Below are 20,408 nucleotides of genomic sequence, written 5' to 3'. Positions count from 1 at the left end.
ACCGGAAGTGGCGCTGTAGCTCAAGTGGTAGAGCGCTCGCCTTGAGCTGAAGAGCTGAGCACCCAGGCCCAGAGTTCAAGCCCCACAACCGACAAAAAAAAAAAAAAATCAAAACCATCAGGCATATCTATGAATGTGGGAAAATATCAAATTGGTAAACAAACTCCTAAGGCTGGAGGTAGAGTGCTCGCTGAGTATGAACTAAACTCAAGGTCCCATTCCTAGCACCACAGAAATACATGAATTCTCAAGTTCTATGCAGACCAGTTACCACCACTGTTTTTAAAAGTAAGGTCTGTAGACCATTAATGCATGTAGTCTAGGCTTGTAACTGGTCTTTGATTCTTCAGTAATTCAATTGTATTAGTTCTACAAACAGATCAGGGAGAGGCCAAATGGGTAATCCTGGCTGAACAGGTCTTTATTTTCAAGGTGCTTTGAAGTGTCATGGCTCTGGGGCAGGTAGAGGGCAGGGAAGGCACAACAGCAAGAGAGATGAGCTTGGTATGTTCAAGGGACAGTGAGAAGATATAGTTTTATAACTACAGAGGTGGTATTGGGAGCTGGTGTGGAAGATGGAGAGATCAGATGGTAATGCCAGATAAAATATTCTCGATATTGTCTCCCAAGAAATGGAGTTCTTAGAGATTCATGGACAGAGATTTGTCAGGTGAAGTAATTACTGTGAAGGAGTGGCCTCTTCTCTCTGGCACACCAGATGGGAAGGTAAGTCTTTGAGCTTCTGCTGAGCCTCATGTGAAGGAGAGGAAAAGAGATGGGAGATCTAGTGAGTACACAGGTCTGGGCCTCTGAGTGGTGAGTCTGGTTTGGGGGAGGGTGCAGCCACAGGCAACAGGGGAGCACCCATGGACAGACGCCTGCGGAAGTGGGAAAGAGCAGGAGGAAGCCAAAGATCTTGTAGCTTTGGAGCAGGGAGGAGCAGGTGATGTACCTTGGCCCTCCCTGTCCACTGTCAATGGAGCAGTTTGCACAAAGGAAGTACAGCCTCCTGCCAGTGTCATTTCTCCTGGGCCTTTCCTGATTATAGCTGTCAGGATGGAGCCAAGCTCCCTGCCCTCTCCATCTTAGCTGGACAGCGTTCAGCTGCTTTAATGCTCCCTGGTAATCTGTTCCCAGGGCCACAGCTGTAGCAAGTCCCAAGGGTGCCTTCCAGCAGGCTGCGCTCTTACAGGGAAGGGGTAGGGACCAGTGCTGGCCCTACAAGTGCCAGGCTGGGGCCATGAACTTCCCCTCGATGCAGCAGGAATGCCAGCAAGGGCGGTGCTGTCTTTCTCTGGGCCATCTCTCTGTCCATGTAGCATGCAGGGTGTCCCTGCCACCATCTGGGTCAGGCAGCTTCCTCCCTGGTCCCCAGGGTGCTCCTGAGAGTCCAGGCAACGGCAGGCATCACTGAGGACAAGACCTTAGACCACATCCAGGCTGCGACTTGCACAGAATGTAAGGTGTCTCTTATCAGAGCTACCAGAGGCTGATGCTGGGCCTCACCCCTAACACCTGTATCCCAGATTGTGACCTGAACCCCTACAATGGCCGGGGTTCATTAGCTAGCCAGCCCTGAAGGTAGGAAGCTAGTTAATATTAGCAGCCCTCTTTTACCAATGAAGAAATGGCATTGAGAAGGAACTTGCTCAAGGACACGTAGCTGGAAAATGGTCAACACAGGCACTGTTTCCTCTCCCAAACTGTGTTTGCCATGCTTTCTTTACTTTTTGTCGGTTGTGAGGCCTGAACTCTGGGCCTGGGCACTGTCCCTCAGCTCTTTAGCTCAAGGCTAGCGCTCTACCACTTGAGCTACAGAGCCACTTCTGGCTTTTTCTGCTTATGTGGTGCTGAGGAATGAACCCAGGGCCTCATGCATGCAAGGCAAGCGCTCTGCCACTGAGCCACCTTTCCAGCCCACACCCAGATCTTCTGGACTCCCAAAACATAACCCTCCTTGGTCCACTTCCACTGTGAAGCCCTCCTTCTCTCTTGCTGGCCATCTGCTGGCCATTTCTCTTGTCCGCTGACTACAGACCTTCTCTCCCCACCCCCACCCCCATGACGTGCCTTCCCTCTGACTGGAGAGACTTACAAATTGGAGTCAAAGGGTCACCAAGTCTTTATTTGCTACAGGTGGCGGCTCTGGTCCCCAGCAACTAAATCAGGAGAAAGGGAGCTGGCTCTGCAGAGCCCAGGCTGCAGCCTCAGGAGGGCGGGGCGCACATGGAGTCATATGGGACCCCTCTCCTCTCTAGCTGGGCTCCCACGCCCACCGCCTCCTGCCAGAACAGTCCCGCCGCAAACCAGAAATTCTTTTGAAGTCCCACTTTGTCCTTTCGTTGTCTTGTGAATTTTTCACTCCAGGCCATAATATCTGTGCTCACTTTAATCTGAAAATGTTTCAAATTTCTTACCAGTGAAGTCGTCTAACTTTGGCTCCTTGCTTCGCATTTTCAAGCGGAATGGGCAGCTGTGCGCTCCAGCCCCTCTGCAGCCCACCTCCCTACCTCTGCTGGGAAAGCCTGGCCTCCCTGCCCCGCTGAGAACATTTCCTTGAAGGACTGAATTACAAATCCCCAGTCCAGGCTCCCCCTTGCCTTCTAGCTCCAAGTTTACCATTCTCAGCTGGAAGGGGCTAAAAGAAAGGAACCAGCTGTCTCCAAGGTTCAGGAGCAAGGAGGCCTACAGCCTTGTCCCTGAGCTCACCCCAGATGGCTCAGCTGCACAGACCCCAGGAGTCCCCAGCTTGTGGGCTGGCCACCCCTGCAGGACTTCACCAGCATCTGGTTCGCTACAGGTCAGCCTGCATCTCCGCCCTTCTCTGTGAGCCCAGGTGGGGGCTGAGGCCCAGGGCAGGTGTGTGGTTCTGCAAAGGGTGGTCTGCTTGTGGGAGGGGGAAGGGGGAAGCAGGAGGGGAGAGTATGCTTGCAGACTAGGGAGTCTGACGGGCTCTCTTACTGTCTCCTCTAAAAGGAGGCTGAGATTCAGAGGCCTAGTTGAAATCTCAGCTCCAATACCCATCCACCAAGTCTCCTGGTCCTGAGGGTCTCCAGTTGTTAACGTGGAAAACAGAGGAATGTGCGTACTGTAAAGACAGAGGAGCTGGAGGGAGCTTGGAGCTGGTGTTGTCTCTAGGGTCCTGCAGTGCCACTGCTTTCATGTGTCTGTCCCATGGACTTGTGTGGTGAGTGAGAGACAGGACACTCACCGGTGGGTGTTTGCGCTTCCGGCCAGGTCTCCCCACCTTCCGTGCTGTGGCGCTGGGCTCCTGGCGTTCCTCCTTGCTGCGAGCTTCCTCCTGCTCTTCTTCCTGTGGGCACAGACACAGCCTTGAGCCAGAGCTGACCCATGAGGTACCTGCTCCCAGGCTAGCTGGGTTGGCCATGGCCGCCTCCTGGTCCACTTCCATGACAGCTTCACTTCCAGTGCTGTCCCCTCCCCCAGGATCATTGGCACTGTCTTCCTGGCTGGCACAGCTGGAGCCACCTCATTGAGCCCCATCTAAATACAGCTTGGAGGGCTTTGGGGAGAGCCTGTTGTCCCAGAAGAAGGTGTCAAGCCCCCTAGTGACCATGTTTTTTCAACTGCAAGATCATAACACATGCTCTGATGAAGGATTTGTTTCTGAGTTAATTTACATAAAAATATTATACCCAAGTACATCCAATGAGGAAGCTATTTAATAATTTTGTTATTGAAAATAATATCACATGAAAAGAAATGTTGGATTTAGTCATACTTGCTTAAAACACATGCAATATTTGAAATGAAGACTATTGTACAAAATGTAGGACTCTCCTGTACAGCTGGAGCTTGGCTGTGTGCGCTGTGTGGCGCTTCCTACACCATGACCCCACAGGCGCATCTCAGGGACCACAGCTTGGTCCCTTTTGGTCCCTCTCACTCACTGAACTCTGGACAGAACATGTGCAGGATCTGGCCCTCTGGGCTTGTCTCCTGGGACCCAGAGATATATACCTAGAAAGTCCTGCCTTACCACTCCAGTCTGGCCACAAACCACTCACAAGGCTCTTCTGACTCAGCAGGCTCCAGCATGACTAATTACTGGCAGAAACCTAGCTGGGAAAGGAGAGAGGGACCTTGAACCAACAGAAGGACAGCGGGCTGCTCCTCATGCCCTCTATGATGTCAGGAGCAGAACATGGGTTCAGGGCTCTCCCCAAGAGAGGGACCAACAGATGCTGGCACCATGGATGGAGAAGGGAGGGTGATCAGGTTTCCTGGAGATTCAGTTGAGATGGCCTTCTACATCCCACTCAACTTTCATTTTCTGTGATTTCAAAATAGCTTGTGGTTTGCCACATTAATTTGCAGGTGATGGTGGGACACATGAATGAAAACGAGTATGACCAATCGAAGACATCAAAGCTAGAAGGGCATCACCATCTACCCAGACATCCATCCATTTAAGGTGTGTCTGCAAGGAAGCTATGGCAACTCAAGCACTGGATGCCACGAAAGAGAGGTAAGACGAGGATTACAGAGGCGCCAGATCTGGGTATGCAGTGGTAGTAGTGGCCACACTGGAGAGGGCAGTGCTAGCAAAGGAGAGCAGTCAGAAGCATGGAAGAGGTCACTGTGAGAAGTCTGGCATTGCGAGGGCAGAAGGAGAGAGCTGCTACCTGACAGTCCAAAGTCATCTGAGGCAGTGATGTCCGGGTCAGAGATCTGGCCGGGGTAATCATGGATGCTGTTGAGAACACTGCCCTTGAGCAGTGCAAAGCAGCATGACAGGGAGGAAAGAGGGCGGAGAAGGTCTGAAGAGGACCACTTAAGGAGGCCAGCCAAAAAGGATGTGAAAGCAAGACAGGGGGTGGGGGAACTCTGTGCCATCTGTGGAGGAGGCTGTCCCTGTGAGGAAGCACAGTGAGTACCAAAAGGCCTCGGGACAAAGGCTCGTCAGACAAGTCAGAGGAGCACCATGGGGGCTAGAAGGCCCAGCTATAGGCCGAGCCAGGCTGCTGGCTTGAGCTCTCCAGAGATGTTGCAGACATTCGACAGAAAGGAAAGGGTCATTTGCATCACACGGAAGGGAAACATTACCAAGGCAGTTCAGCACAGAAAAGCTACGATGGGATCAGCAAAGACATACTGAATCTTGCTTTTGGCCAGATTCAATCACTGCTAACTAGGTACTGCAGGAACCAGGTATGCTCATGGAGTTATGTTATGGAGTTGGCCATTCTGCCAGCTTCTCATCTCTCAGGTGAACACATGGTTTGTCCCCTCATCTGTTTTGTTTACAAATGAATCCCAGAGCTTTGGATAGATTCTGGAAGGATCTATCTGTTCCAAAATTCTGGGATTTGAATTATTTAACAAGCTTCACTTATTACAAAGAAATTTGTAATGAAGAATTTATTTGATTTCCTATCTTTTATTCTGAATTCACCAGACATGTGAAGGCTAATCAGGTCCTCTGGTCAGTAAAAAGAAACTACAAGTCACAGCTAGGTGCTGGTGGCTAGCTACTCAGGAGGCTGAGAATGGAGGATTATAATTCAAAGCCAGCCTGGGCAGGAAAGTCTATGAGATTCTTTTCTCCATTTAATCAGCAAAAATCTGGAAGTAAAGCTGTGGCTCAAATGGGAAAGCACTAGCCTTGAGTGGCTCACGCCTGTAATCCTAGCTACTCAGGAGGCTGAGATCTGAAGATCGAGGTTCAAAGCCAGCCTGGGCAGGAAAGTCTGTGAGACTCTTATCTCCAACAAACCACTAGAAAACCAGAAATGGCACTGTGGCTCAAGTGGTAGAGCACTTGCCTTGAGCTGAAGAGAGCAGGGACAGCGCCCAAGCCCAGAGTTCAAGCCCCACAACCAAAAAAAAAAAAAATGAAGGGACAGTTCCTAGGCCTTAAGTTCAAGTCCCAGGACCAGCACAAACAACAACAAAACCCATACTCATCACAAGGCAATGACTTGAAAACAAAGACATTTGACAAGCCAGGCGCTGGTAGCTCACACCTATAATCCTAGCTACTCAGATCTCTGAGGATTCTCAGAGATCTGAGGATCACAGTTCCTGCCAGCCCAGGCAGGAAAGTCTGTGAGACTCTTATCTCCAATAAACGACTAGAAAACCGGAAGTGGCGCTATGGCTCAAGTGGTAGAGCATTCGCCTTGAGCCGAAGAGCTCAGGGGTAGTGCCCAAGCCCAGAGTTCAATCTCCAGGACCCACAGGAAAAAAAAAAAAAAAGACACTGACATTTCAGGACAAACAAGGCCAGGCTGCCATAGGCTCACTGAAATGCCTCTGGGGTCTCTGACAGGCAGCTGGTCCACACTGGCAGGCCATTAGCTACTTCGCTGCACTGGCACACACTGTCCAGGCGTGCTTTAGGCACTCATACACTTTCTTCCTCATAGGATTCAATTCTAGGTAACGGACCACCTGATGCCAGCTTCCAAGCATGTGGGGGCATCACACAGAGGAGCAGGGGCCAGGCCTGAGTCTTGCTTTCAGTGGAAGGCGAAGTATGGTTAGGCCTCCCAGTCTCTATGAAAGACCAGATCAGATTCACACTCAGGTCTGGACCCTACCCTTTCCACATGGCCCAGAAGCAGGTTATCTTCTGCCAACATTCACTCTTCCAAGATGGAGCACAAGTGCAGGGCAAAGTGACTGGGGTGCTCTGCTGTGGACCAGCCTACAGTTCAGGCTGCAGACTAGGGGCTTATCGGCCCAGCAGAGTGAACAGATGGGCCAGGCTGTGCCCTCAGCCGCTCTAAGAGGCATGTCAAGTGTTTCATTCTTGCATCTGTCATGGGGCCTGTTTTACTCAGTATCTTTGCTGATGGGCTGAGGAGAGGAATGTAAAATATGCTGATCAAATCTGCAAGTAGCACTGAATTAGGAGGCATCCCTAATATTCTGAAATAGAAGAATCTGATCCAAGTAACCTGAGCAGCTGGAAAGCAATAACACATTTAGTGGGAACAGATTTGAGTCCAGGATGGTTTCCTCATCTGTCAAGGAAGGGACTGAATTAATCAGCCCTTCAGAGGGGCAGAAATGATAGATAGGTGTTTGGCAAAGGGAAAGCTAGGTTAGGATTTTTGTTCTGCTGTATACTTAATACTCACTTCAAGCTGTTACCTTTCTGTGTCTTGCTTTCCTCATCCATAAAATGGGGACAATAATACCTACTCTACAGCAATGGCATAAGAATGAGGTGAAGTAATAGGTTGAAAGCTGACATGTAACAGTCACTCGAGGATGGCACTTCCTCCTGGCTCCATATATCCTGACTAGAACATTTCACAGAAGCACGGCAAGCCCACCCTCCTGGGCCTTCTTGCCTTGCATAAATCCCAGCTTGCTTCTTACATGTGCAGCTATCACTCAAGGTGCAGACAGATCCCACCATCTGGCTGGAGCCACAGTGGTAAAATATGTGGGACCCTGGGGTTCCCTAATCTCTCCAAAATGCAAGACTGATTATGTCACTCTGCAGAGCTAAAACCCTTCCCTAAAGGGATCGTGGGGACCTGCAGGAGGATGCAGATCAGCTCCTTAACCCTGATGCAAGACGCTCCCAGGGTCTGGCTGGATTGCCTGTGTCTCCTCTCAACACGGGGGGCCAGCACTGCAGCAGGTGTAAAAGCAGCTGCCTAGGCGACTGGCCCACCGGAACATCGAGCTTTCAGCAGACTCCCTTTTCCAGCCTTAATTCCTAGGGTTCCTTTCACTCTTCTCCCATCCCCAGCCTAGACTGACCTGACAGACCCCTTCTGGAGCATCTACTACCCAGCATTCCAATTTTAGCATTGTGCTGGTCAAGCCATGGGTTCCTAGAGGGAACTGGCAGACTTTTAGAGCCTCTCTATATAGCTTAGGCTGGTCTCAAACATGTAACCCTTCTATCTCTACCTCCCAAGTGCTGAAATTGCAGGTATATGTCATCACACACAGTCAACAGAGACTTCTTCACAATGGCATTCACAATGTCTAGGCTGATGGGGCCAGCACAACAACACATGGATAAGTGACTGCCATGTCCCGAGTCCACAGCTGAGTCCATACACATAAGTGGCACACACATACAAATCCACGAGCTATGAACATTCAGGTTTCTGGGTCACTTGGATGTGTGTGTGTGTGCATGCGTGCATGCACACTAGTACTAGGGCTTAAACACAAGAGCCTCAGCATTTTCAACCATAGTTGGTGCTCTACCACTGGGCCACACCTCCAGTCCAGCTTTATTTGTAGGCTAACTGGAGGTAGTTTCACAGACTTTTCTGCTCAGGTTGGATTTGAACCGATACTCTTGAGGTCTCAGCCTCCTGAGGATTACAGGTGTACATCACCAGTGCCTGGCTTTTACTTGTATCTTTATGTCTCTGGTAACAGGAAAACTAAGATATGCTACTATTTATTTATTTATTCATTCACTCATTTTTGTCATGGTCTCCCTGGCCTACAGCTTGAGATCCTCCTGCCTCAGTCTCTTGAGTGCTGGGATTACAGGCATCAATCTCCATGCCAAACCTACAATGTATCTTTTAAGCTTAAACGTAATTGTCACTTTACATTATGTAAGTCTTTATGGCTTTCAAAGCACCTTCACTCTTGGTGGCCAATAAGATTAAGTGGTTTCCATCAGCCTCCCTCCAAACTTCTGAGGATTTGACCTACATTTTGGCGTAGCTCACTGGATGGATAATTTTAAGCTACACACAATTTCTCATTCGGATGAGCTGGCTATGACGATAATAATCTCTCACATTTGTAGAGTGCAGGGTAATTAGCAAAGCCTTTCCACATATGTTATTCCATTTTATTCTTATGCTTTACAGAAAGCAGAGCTGGTGTTATTTTTCCATTACATAGGCGGGAAATCTGAAGCTCAGAGAGGTTATCTGACTCACAGAATCATAGTCAGGAAGAAAAGCTTCAGAGTCCAAATTTCAATCTTTTAAGCCTATGGTTCTTTCCACTGCAACCTACCAAAGGCTACCATAATAGCCTATGCCATGTTCTGCACTAGAGCACACGCAAGTGCTCACACACCTGCTCCCAGTGAAAACCTAAGCCCACAGGCCATGCATGCTGAAGGTACATACTGATGTACTGAAGGTGCATGCACACAGATGCACTCACTTGCCTTGCTGTGTCTAGATCCAGCCTTACCCCTCCTCCTCACAAGCCCTCACCCAGAGATATCCAGAAAGACATACGTGCTCCTTTCAGTTCTTAAACCGGATGCTACTGACCTGGCATCCGCTGAGCAGATGTCTCAGTTGGTGTGTGAGTTGAGGGGATGAACTTGCCGGATCTAGCCAGCCACTTGCCTGGGCCCCCAGGGACAAGAAGCATGTACAGCTTTTGCCAGCTGGCTGGCTGGCCTCCCAGGGACTGTCTGTGGTTGTGGAATTCAGTGAAACGAATTGGCTTCTGTAGCAAGCAGAGCTCTGACCTGGGCAGTCTGAGCACCAGGCTGAGACCCACACAAAGCACACATGACACATGTGGACATACTCATATGCATATCCAGGCCCTTCCTGGCTCTGGTGAGGCAGGGGGCAGAGGCTGAAGATGTAGGAGCTCTAGGACTCACTGAGGAAGTCTGCTGCTTTTCTGGCCTCACCTCTCAAAGCTCATCAGTTACTCATTTCAGAATTCAATATTCGGCAAACACTGGCTGATTTCATATGATCAATGGTGGACACTGTCTCTCCTCACCTAAGTCCCCACTTTGGGAGGAGGGGGACAGGTCTTAATGATCCCTCTGAGTCCCTTACAGTGCCTGGATACTTGCATATAGCAGATGATTCATAAGTACTAAGACTGAAAATGGCTGGGCCTGCTTCCCCAGGCCCTCCTCAGGGCCTCCGGCCTGCCTTCACCAGCCGAGCAATCGACCTTTTCAGGCCCTTACCCACTTCTGAAATGAAGACAAAGGCACAGCAGGCTGATTCTCATCCCCACTGCCAGGCCAAGCTCAGGGGTGGACATAAAAAACCAACTGAGCACCTCCTGTGTAGTGGACACAAAGGCCAGCAAACAAAATTTAGTCTAGAGGGAGAGACATGTGGAAAAGCTACGGCTGATGCCATGCTCAGGGCTAGTGTGGAGCATGTCCACTGCCCTGCGGGCGGCAAGCTCTCTGGGCACCGAGCCCACTCCTGTCTGCTCCAGTAGCCCACCCTGACTACATTGCTGGCTTCACAGAGAGGAAGAGTGTAGATAAAAATTCTCTAGCCACACGACTGTAGTCAAGTTCCCAACTTCTTTAAGCCCGGGTTCCTCCTCTGTAAAATGGGGATAATGACAGCAGTCGCCTCCTGCATTGAGGTGAGCATTAAAGGAGCTCATTGCTCCGCAAGCCCTTCTGCCCGGCACATGTGAAGGTGGACAGGAATTGCCCCTCATTGCCCTGGGGCTCTCGCAGAGGCAGCTAGTGGGCAGGAGCATGCTTGCTGGGCCCAGCTCAGGGCTGCCTGAGAGGAAAGGCCTGTTTCCGAACTGTCTAGGACACCACTCCAGCTCCAGCTCCTTTATAAGCAGCTGAGTCCAACTTCCCACCCCTCTCCTATCTTTACCCCCCCCACCTTACCCCACAACTTGGTTCCAAGAAACCCCCATCTTCTCCACTGGGCCAGGTTCAAACCTCCAGCCATTCAGAGCAGGATTAATGGTCCCAGCCCTAGCCTCTCACGCAGGCAGACCCTCAGAGGCACCCACAGCTCCCGCCTGCAGCAGGAGCACAGGGCACAGGGACCTCAGGCCTCTTGGATCTTAGGACCGAAGAGAAAAGCTTCCTCTACCAGCTGGCTTCCAAGTGGCCTCCAAACCACACCAGGACACACACCCTCCCTGGGCTTCTCCCAGACCTGCAATGCGAGGGGCTGCAGTGGCCTAGACCCTAGAGGTGCAGGCACAGAGGAAGGTAGGTGGGCAGAGAGGCAGGCAGATAGACAGATAGGTAAGTGGTGGACCATTTATTAAAATAAAGCACACAGCTAACTTCTTACATACCAGGTCCCTGAGTTCTGACAAGCACCATCTCTTTTAAACCTCTCAGGCCCATCAGGGGTCATTCTGTGCTGGGCACTCACGCCGCTGAGTCACCGGAGTGCAGATTCAAAGGCAGGTCTGTCTCCAGAGCCCAGCTGACCGCACCCAAGACCATACTGACTGCATGGCTAACTGCACTTGACATCTAACGACAAAACAACATCTAACTGAGAGAGCTTCCAACAATCTGAAGCCCCAAAGCCATGGTCTGGGTCAGCTTGGGTGGGCTGGGCGTGCCTGAGCGCCTGTCAGCTCCCCTGCCACTGTGTGCTCTGTGCTCCCAGAGTGCAAAGGGAGAAGCACTTCCTCTGTAACTTCTCAAATGTCCTTTAAAGGATTCTCTTAGGCATCAGTGGCTCATGCCTGTAATCCTAGCTACTCAGGAGGCTGAGATCTGAGGATCACAGTTCAAAACCAGCACAGGCACAAAAGTCCAGGAGACTGTTATCTCCAATAAACCACTCAGAAAACGAAGTGGTGCTGTGGCTCAAGTGATAGAGCACTAGCCTTGAGCTGAAGAGCTGAGGGATAGCCTCCAGGCCCAGAGTTCAAGACCCACAATCGACAAAAAAAAAAAAAGAAAGAAAAGGAAAGGAAAGAAAGAAAGAAAAAAGGATTCTCTTTAAATGATTCTACAGTGACTAGCCAGTGCTTAGTGCCCATGTGGGGATATTTGAGTGCAGTAGGCAGAGTGCTCCCTGGAATGTTCTATGTTCCCGAGTCCTGTGAGGAACCCACCCAAGGATTCCCTTGAGCTTATGGGCCAGCACAGAGGAAGTACTCAGAGCTCAAGGGAGACCAGCACTTGCCAGGCCTCTGGGCTGGGCTTGGAGGGTAGAGCAAAGGGGAAGGGAGGGAAGGGGAGGGGAAGGGACCCAGGCCTGGCCAGAGGCACAGAGTACATATACGCAGACATACACTTACACTTACACACACACACACACACACACACTGGCCAGCACAAATCTCTCTGCTGAAGCACAGGGCTTTGGGAAAGGTCCCCCCTCTCCCCAGCTTGAGCACCGGTGGCCATGGCCATTTCTCTATCTTATCCCCTATCCTTTACTAGATCTCCTAGGAATGTCATTCAGTTCCTCCAGCAGATTTGTGGAGCCCTACTATGAGCCATGTGTATGGAAAGGCATCTAAATCTGAAAAAAGGAAGGGAGGGATAGAGAGAGAAAGAGAAGAAAAAAGAAGCAATGTGGCGAAGAAAGAGGGAGGAAGGGCAAGAAGCCATGTCCACAGCAGTGTCCTCACTGAAGAGATCGGTCTGGAGCGTGTGTGTGTGTGTGTGTGTGTGTGTGTGTGTGTGTGTGTGTGTGTGTGTGTGTGTGTGTGTGTGTGTGTGTGTGTGTGTGTGTGTGTGTGTGTGTGTGTGTGTGTGTGTGTGTGTGTGTGTGTGTGTGTGTGTGTGTGTGTGTGTGTGTGTGTGTGTGTGTGTGTGTGTGTGTGTGTCTGGAGTGTGTGTGTGTGCGCGCATGCGTGCGTGTGTGTACACCCGCAGTGGTCATGCTGGGATGAAGTATCCTCAGCATCCATCCTGAGGCAAGAGCACTGTTACAGAGGAGCAGGCTTTCAACCACCTCAGCTTTAGTCTAAATAAACACTTGTAAACGTGCAGCTGGGGAAACACGAGCAGGCCCACAGAGCATCATCCTGGGAGGGCTCTTTACTCCATTCCTCTTCACGTGGGAGACAGACTAAAGAACACAGAAGCCAATAGTACAAGCTGCCTCGGGCTCAACCCTTACACTACCACCTACTAGCTGTGTGACTTCAGGCAAGTGCCTTAACCTCTCTAAGCTTTGGTTTAGTCCTTACTAAGAAAGAGCAATGAAAAACACCAGGATCTTAATTGGAAGAGTTCATAAAATAATATGTATATAATGTCCAACAGACTGTGCTCAATGAATGCCATCTTGACCATTGTTTCCAAGGCCAGAGGAAAGGGAATCATTGAGATGGGGGAGGGGATGTTGCCTGAGGCTCTTGGTCCCTCCTCCATTCCCTCTGTAAGTGTTTACCTCCCAGTACCCTTCCACCTGCCTGCTCCAGCCCCAGCACTCAGCCTCCCCACGCTGTGCTATTCTGCCAGCTACATGGATGGCAGGAGGGAGGGGCTGTTGCTAGGCACCCTCACCCACAGATCACCCCTACCTATTCTGATCTCTGTACCCCACCTTCCTGACCCTGGCTCCATGCAGAGGTTTGAACCACTCCATTTTCCTCTCTATACTATCTATGGAATCCTTCCTGAGCTCTGGGGTTTCACAGCAAGGAAAGAGTGACAATATCCCCCCCCCCCCATCAGTGGTCATTGCGGATACCAGTGACAGAATCCCCTGGGAGCTGCTCAAGATATGGCTCCAGCAGGGTGTGATATCACATGCCTGTAGAGGCCCAGGCAGGAAGGTTGCAAATTCAAGGCCAGTCTAGGCTTCAGAGCAAGACCCTACCTATAAAACAAACAAACAAAAAGGCACACAGTCCTGAGTTTCACAGTTCCAGTGCCTTCTCAGGTATGGACATGGCTGGGCTGAGGATCACACTTGATCACCACTGATCCACTGTAAGCCGTAATCCCAAGTGCAGAGAGGAAAGGGCTTTCCCAGAGAAATCAGGCCAAGGGCCACCAGAAACAGCCCAGAAAAGCCTCAACTGGGGCCTAGAGCCTACAGGGCAAGGCTAGAAGAGCAGGTGAGGTGAGCTAGTGTCGCCAGCAGGTCACTACATCCCTACCCTGGGACTCATCAGACAGCTCCTTTGTGCCAGGTCCCCCTGTAGCTTCCTAGGCTGCACTGTCCTCTGCCTGCCCTGTCTGCAGCTAGCTAGTGTCCCTGCCCCAGGCCTGGCTTTCACTGATTGCAGTGGTGGTTGTGGTGTCAACTCCCACCTTCCCCGGGCAGCTCCCTGGTACTACTGGAAACAGACTAGGGTGCTAGAGGTGTATCAGGTGAGCCAACATGCACACTATGGGTGTGGGTGGTGGGGAGGAGGCCTGCTGGCCCCGGCCCTGGTCCAGATCACCCGTCTTTTGGCATCACCACCTTTTCCAACACGAATATGCGCTATCAGCTCTGGGATCTGGGCTGGGTGTGTGTTTGTTGCCGCTTGAGCCAGAGCAGTTACTATAGGTAGATAATAATAGCAGTCGTAATCCCTCATAATTGGACCAGACTTTGCTGTCTGCAGGGCACTTCCATGCCCGTGAGTCCATGCCTGTGACCTCATCTGACCTGCACTGCCGCCTGTACAACAGGCAAGGCTAGAGTTACTCTTCCCATTTTCCAGCTGAGCAAACACAGCCCAGATGGCCTGAAGTTACATTTCCAGAAAGAAGTTTCCTTGGGCTTGGGGCCTGGGCCTTCTGCATCCTTGTGCAGTGCTCCTTCTCTACTCTGACTCTCACAATCCAGAGCCTGACCTGTTGCTGGTGGAGGGGGGTGTCACAGTGCAGTCACGGAGGGGGAGTTTGTCCAGCTATGGGAATGGCCGACTAGTAACCACCAGTGCGACAAGGTGACGGTGGGTAGCACCAGTAGGGATGTGGGACTCCAGGTAGGGAAGATCCAGAGAAAACCAGTCGTACAGGGAAACAAAGCCAGGAAGGAAGGGAAATCACTATGGCCTCAGGTATCACACAAGAAGCTGCAGATGTCCTGGGCATGGTAGCCCCAGGTCTGAGTCTCTCCCTGATCAAGTCCTGAGCCAAGAGCAGCCCAGAAAACCTGTGGGCTAACCTGGACAGAAAGGAGGCAGACTTGGAGCCGTAGGCATCCTGGACCAGGGCCCAGGCACAGGGTGCTCAGCGTGCTCTGCCCACTGTGTCCGCTCCTCACCCTCCCTCACAGGCTGGACTCTGTGCACACCTGGGATGGGTGGCCATTCACAGTAGGACTCCACACGGGACCTGGGGAAGGGCTCAGATCCAGGAGGTGAGGGAGGCTCTTGTCTGGACCTACCACTGTGTGGCTGTGCTTTGAGTCCCCTGCTGAAAACCAGGGCCATCTGTCTTACCCCATTTGTCTCAGGGTGTTCCCAAGACAAATGGAACAATGGGTGGAAGGTACCCAGAACACAGAGACCTGCTCCAAGAAGGAGCGGGCTGGGAAAGAAGCTGAGCATCTGGAGGGCATCTAAGGGCCGTGCCGTAAGGTCCGTGGCATGGAGTGGGGTGCCAAGCACTCAGGGCCCTACACCTGGTGTCTGCCGAACACCCTGGTCTCATGAACAGACCCTGCTCTCCCAGACAGGCAGTACCTCACCCCTCCCAGGGCTGGGGTGGGGAGACAGGGACTGCAGAGAGTGCTGTCACAGCTTCCGTGGGAGCTGACTCCTCCTTCAGAGGGAAACAGAGTCCAAGTGCTGGAGTTAGAGGCAGCTTTCCCTATGGGTGGTCCTAGCTTGGAAGGCCCTCAGGTAGCATTTAGGGACCTAAAGGGATTCCCACCATCTGAGAAAATCCCTTTTGAGGGACATAAGCTCAATCAGAAGTTTGGCTGAAGGGTGAAGAGCTCACCTCTCAAGGGGGGGCGGGCATCAAAGATGATGCAGAGGTCTCTGGGAGCCTGGAGCGGAGGGTGGAGTGTCACCCTCGCCAAGGGCCCCCAGTGCCTGTGGCCTGGCCCTAAGCACCAAAAGCAGCAGGTAGCTCTGTGTGTGTTTGTGTGTGTGTGTGTGTGTGTGTGTGTGTGTGTCTGTGTGTGTGTGTGTGTGTGTGTGTGTGTGTGTGTTGTGTGTGTGTGTGTGTGTGTGTGTGTGTGTCTGTGTCTGTGTGAGATGGGCCGATCACTGCATGGCTTTAGCACCCCAGGAAGCTACCTGAACAGCAGGGAGACAGAGGCAGCGCTGAAACAAAGAAGGCCGACCCCTACCATCTGCACAGACCCAGGGTCCAGCCTGTGCCAACAAACACCAAGGTAGTTTGAAAGTCAGAGTCCTGGAGCTGGACCTCTTGGCTCAAATTCCTGTTCCACCACCAGAGTTTACCATCTCTAGGTCTCTGCTTCTCTGTCACCAAAGTCAAGAAGCCAGAGGCATTCCACCAGTTTGGAGTGAGGGCTGAGTGAGTGCCAGCCTCCCCCTCATTGTAAGAGTGGGACCCACCCCCCTGCGACTCTCACCACAGGGTCCCGGAAGAGATGAGTGATGTGCTACTCACCTTTCTGTCTTCCTCCCGCTCGGCAGCGGAGCTGCTGGTGTCGCTGGGGCCGCCGGAGGGCATGGCGGGCAGCTGGGCGGTGGGAGGCAGGCTGGGGCTTTGCGGGGTGGAGAGGCTGCTAAGCTTCGGGGAAGGAATTATCGTGGTCTTTGTAAGCAAGAGTTAAAACTGAAACATAGATCCCCGTGTCAAGCCCTCTGGTGAGCTGCTGCCTCGTCTGTGTGGGGGTTTGGGCTCCCCAGTGGCTCCACCTGTGAGGAAGAAAAGCTGGTCAGTAGCGTGGAGCCCAGGACCCAGGGCCTACCTGACCCAGGTCCCTCCAGGGGGGAAGTCCCCAGGACCAGACAGGCCAGGGAAGGCCTTCTCTCTGACCTCTCTCCTCCTCCCAGTCTCACCAGGGAGCGGGAGACTGAGGCAGGCACAGCTGGAGGCGATGACCGTCCCCAGAGCCTCCAAGTGCTGTGGCGAGGTGGGGGCCGCTTCTGGGACTTCCAGCCTCCTCCTGCTCCTCCCTTCTCTTCATTCACGGCTGTTCTTCCCTTTGAACACTTCCCACACCCTCCCTCCCGCCCCAGCCGGCCCCTGGGAAACCCCAGCCTCCCCTAGAGGCCCCCAGCCCAACTACATTTTCCTTCTAGTCTGTCCTCACCCGACCCCCCACCCCCACAGCACTCCTGCCACGTGGAGGAAGTGAGCCGCAGTCACAGGATGTAGTGAAATGAATGTCACCTTGCTTTTAGGACCAGAGCCTTGGCCCTGCAACGCAGAGGCAGAGGCCGGAACCCAGGTGGCCCTGGGCATCGGCCCCTTTGCTGGGCTCCAGGGCCCTGGCAGGGGGGGGGGGGGGGGGAGCTGGGATGTTGAAGAAGGAGGCCAGCCCTGCTGTCCCCAACCCCAGAAATGACTTCATTCCCCTTCAGAACTGTTGGGCCTGAGTAGGCCCCCCGCAAAACCGCCTAGCTGAATTTTAGGGGCTTTTCTTCTTCTCTGCTCCAGGTGGGGGCCAAGCCAGTGAAATCACAAAGCCTGTGCCTCCAGCCACGACTGGAAGGGGGGGTTGCTGTATCACCCCCCCCAGAGCAGGCAGTTCTCCAGATCCCACCCCCAGGGAGAGTGCCAAGCCCCTGCCTGAGTGTGAGCCTGCCTGGGAGGGGATTGGCAGAGGCAGGAAAGCAGGAGGCAGCTGGATCAGGCCCACCCACGCCCGCCCGCCCATCCCCTTCCAGTTCCCCCTTTCTGCTTCCCTGCTCCCCTCCCTCCTGGGCTTTTCCTCCCTTCCCCCGCCAGCTAGGGCTCCCTGGAAAACCAGGAGCCTGGAGACGGCACAGGGTAGGCCCTCCCCAGCGCCAACCCAGTCCTGGAGGGGGGGGGGGCGGTGCCCCACACTGGTTCTGCTCTGGGAGAAGCCAGACTGAACCTTTGCTAGGCGGAACATCCTGAGGGCCAAGATAGGAAGAACCCAGAAGTGAAAAGCCCAGTCTGTCTAGGAAGACTTGGAGCCTTACAACTGCCCCAGAGAAGGCCCCAGATATGCTGCGTCTTATTTCCCACACCCCTCTGTGTGGCCTCAGGCTGGGCTTAATGAAGGCAGGTCGTCTAGTACCTGAGAGGGTGGACACACAGTGAGAGGCTCCATGGCAGACACTGTGAGAGCGCGTGACACGCTTCTGCTGCTTTCCTAGTTTATAGCTAGAGCCTAAGGCTCAAATGGTTAGGGCCTGTCCAAGGAGTCAACTTGACTTCTTGACCCTGAAGCTTTTAAGGCATGGTGCACTCAGAAGCTAAGTGCCCTGCCCCACTCACACCATTCCACAGAAACCACCCTCCTGAACCCACCAGAGAACTTGTCCACCCAGAGCTCTAGATGGCTTCGTCCACTCTTGGGCAGTAATTTCTCCTCGGAATCCAGCCCCTAATTGTGATAACAATCATCTGCAGTCATCCCAAATCAAAGCCTTCAGGAGGTAGAAGCCGACCAAAGCAGACTGGTTGGAAACAACATTCAACACAGAGCCAGCCGCTTAGAGTTTGGGCCCTGATGGCCTTCTCTGGTCCTCTGGTTCCTCATCCGTGCTTGAGGAGAGCCGGGTTGGCTGATCTCCACATTCTAGCTCTGATCTTCTAGCTCTGATCCGGCACACTGCTGAGAGCCCACAGGCCTTGGAGAGGGGGTATGCCAGACAGACAAGGTATGTGTGAGGGTGATAGGCAGACAAAGCAGGGTTCCTTCAGGGGCCCCAGAATGAGGCAGAGGACACCAGGCACAAAAGTAAGCGGTAGGAGTTGGAGGTCCAGAGACACCTGGGGCACCTCCTCTGCCCCAGCAGCAGCGCTGAGAGGAGCCGTGGGAAAGGCAGGAAGCTGGCACAAGTAACAGAACAACACAGGGCATTGACCTTGAAGGCAGACGCCCCGGAAGGGAAAGGGGAAATGTGTCTTCCTCCTCCCAGGCCCCTGATATCGGAACTGTATACAGTGTCCATACAGAAAACAGCTGATCTGGGTCAATCCTGCTCCCTTTGTGTTGGTTCAGCAGTGTAAGTGGCCCTCAAAATCGCTTAGCAGCAACTAAAACCATCCAGTATGTGGCCAGGTGAGGCCATTCAACTCTACAGGCCTCATCCTGTTGCCGAAGTACCAGGCCTGGACACAGACTGGCCCTACCTGCCTTGAGAGTCCCATTATTCTCCCAGGGAGTGGGCCACGGGAAGAAGCCTGTACCTGGGCCACTGCCTCAAGCCAGCAGCAGACGCCCACCATGTCTTATGGCCCTGTTGACCTCAGCACAAGAGAACCCCCGTTACTCAGGCCGAAGGCAAGGACATGAAATCCACCACCACAAAAGATCTTCACCAAGAGCCCTACCGTTCTGACCAGCATTTTTTATTTCCTGCCTGAAGCTTTTTCATGATGTTTAGAACAACGATGTACAAATGCTTAAGGGATACCATCATGAAAATGTCTTACATCATCACCAATATGGAAAGCATCATTGCTATGTTGCTTATGAAGGTGCTGTGGAGGGCTGGGGTGTAGCTCAGTGGCCTTAATTTCTATCCTCAGCATCCCAAAACAAAACACCTTTTGTGGACATGAGCTGGGATTGACCATGTACTACATTTTACCATGTTCCTAACCCAGCAGCAAATATTTCAGCAGATGTAAGATCACAAGATTGGGCAGGACAGAAGAAGGGTCACTACGAGGATGATTTGGGGATGTGGAAGGTTGACGATGAACAGCCCCATTTGAGATAAGAGTGTGAAAGCCAATTTCCAACCTGGTGCCTGCCACAGCACCAGATACTCTGGACTGGGGTGGAGAGGATGCCTGTGTGAAAACAAAAATGCTGATGAAGAAAGTGATGCCGAACCTACCTTCTCCAAGGTTCCTATTCCCTTGAGGGCAGAAAATAAGGAGATGGCAGTGTCCTGGCACGGCAGAGAGCAGACAGGCTCCCGCTGGGCTGGAGGACAGTGGGAGCCAGACCCTGCCACCTTTCTAGAGAGTCTCAGCAATCCAAGAGAAAAGGCCTAAGGATGCCAACACTGACACCAATACCCAAACGGGGCGAAAAGGTTTGCTCAGGTCCACCAATGTGGGTCTGAAAGTTGATAAGCCCCCAATGTACTGAGCTTCCGATCAGCTTTTACTCCTTGTTCTTTCCTTTCATTTTGAGGCAGGGTCCCACTATGTGGGCCCAGTCTCTCAACCTTTCTGCCTCCATGTCCCAGGTGCTAGGATTATAGACATTCACCACCACGTCTAGAGAGCCCCTAGTCTTTTTGTTTTCTGGGTTGTTTGTTTGTGGTTTTCTTTCCCCATAATACCAAGGTTTGAACTCAGGGACTCAACTTCTACCACAGAACACTACCAGCCTTAGTTCCTCATTCTTAACCCAAAAAGAACAAGTAAGGACAACTACACGTTCAAGGAAAGCCTCTATCTTGGAAAATACAGACCTGAACAAACAAACCAAACCCAAATCAAATCAAACCCAAACAAAACATAACAACAAAAAGAACAGGAGGTAACAGACTTCATGCACAGAGAATGTGATAGCATGTCAACGAAACAAAAATACGATATGAAACAAGAATAGTCAGAGAGGGGCTGGGAAGGTGGCTCAGTGGTAGAGTGCTTGCCTTGCATGCATGAGGCCCTGGGTTCCATTCCTCAGCACCACATAAGCAAAAAGAAA

General features: G+C 52.2%; 1 protein-coding gene across 1 annotated transcript in view; it reads right to left on the bottom strand.

The window, feature by feature from the left end:
• The window catches only part of Dnmt3a (DNA (cytosine-5-)-methyltransferase 3 alpha), a 113,652-nt gene extending 96,912 nt beyond the window's left edge, over nt 1-16,740 (bottom strand). Inside the window, exons 1-3 of the mRNA XM_013013670.1 lie at nt 16,603-16,740; nt 16,208-16,458; nt 3,212-3,313 (exon numbers count right to left, since the gene is read on the bottom strand). Coding sequence (XP_012869124.1) covers nt 3,212-3,313; nt 16,208-16,270 — 165 coding nt within the window. The 5' untranslated portion in view covers nt 16,271-16,458; nt 16,603-16,740. The remainder of the gene's footprint in view (nt 1-3,211; nt 3,314-16,207; nt 16,459-16,602) is intronic.
• Between the last annotated feature and the right edge of the window lie 3,668 nt (nt 16,741-20,408).

The sequence above is a fragment of the Dipodomys ordii genome, unplaced genomic scaffold (genome assembly GCF_000151885.1).
Source record: "Dipodomys ordii isolate 6190 unplaced genomic scaffold, Dord_2.0 Scaffold20, whole genome shotgun sequence".
In the NCBI taxonomy this organism is placed as follows: domain Eukaryota; kingdom Metazoa; phylum Chordata; class Mammalia; order Rodentia; family Heteromyidae; genus Dipodomys; species Dipodomys ordii.
Note: the sequence above shows the minus strand (reverse complement) of the source record. Positions and strands in the feature narration are given on the sequence as shown.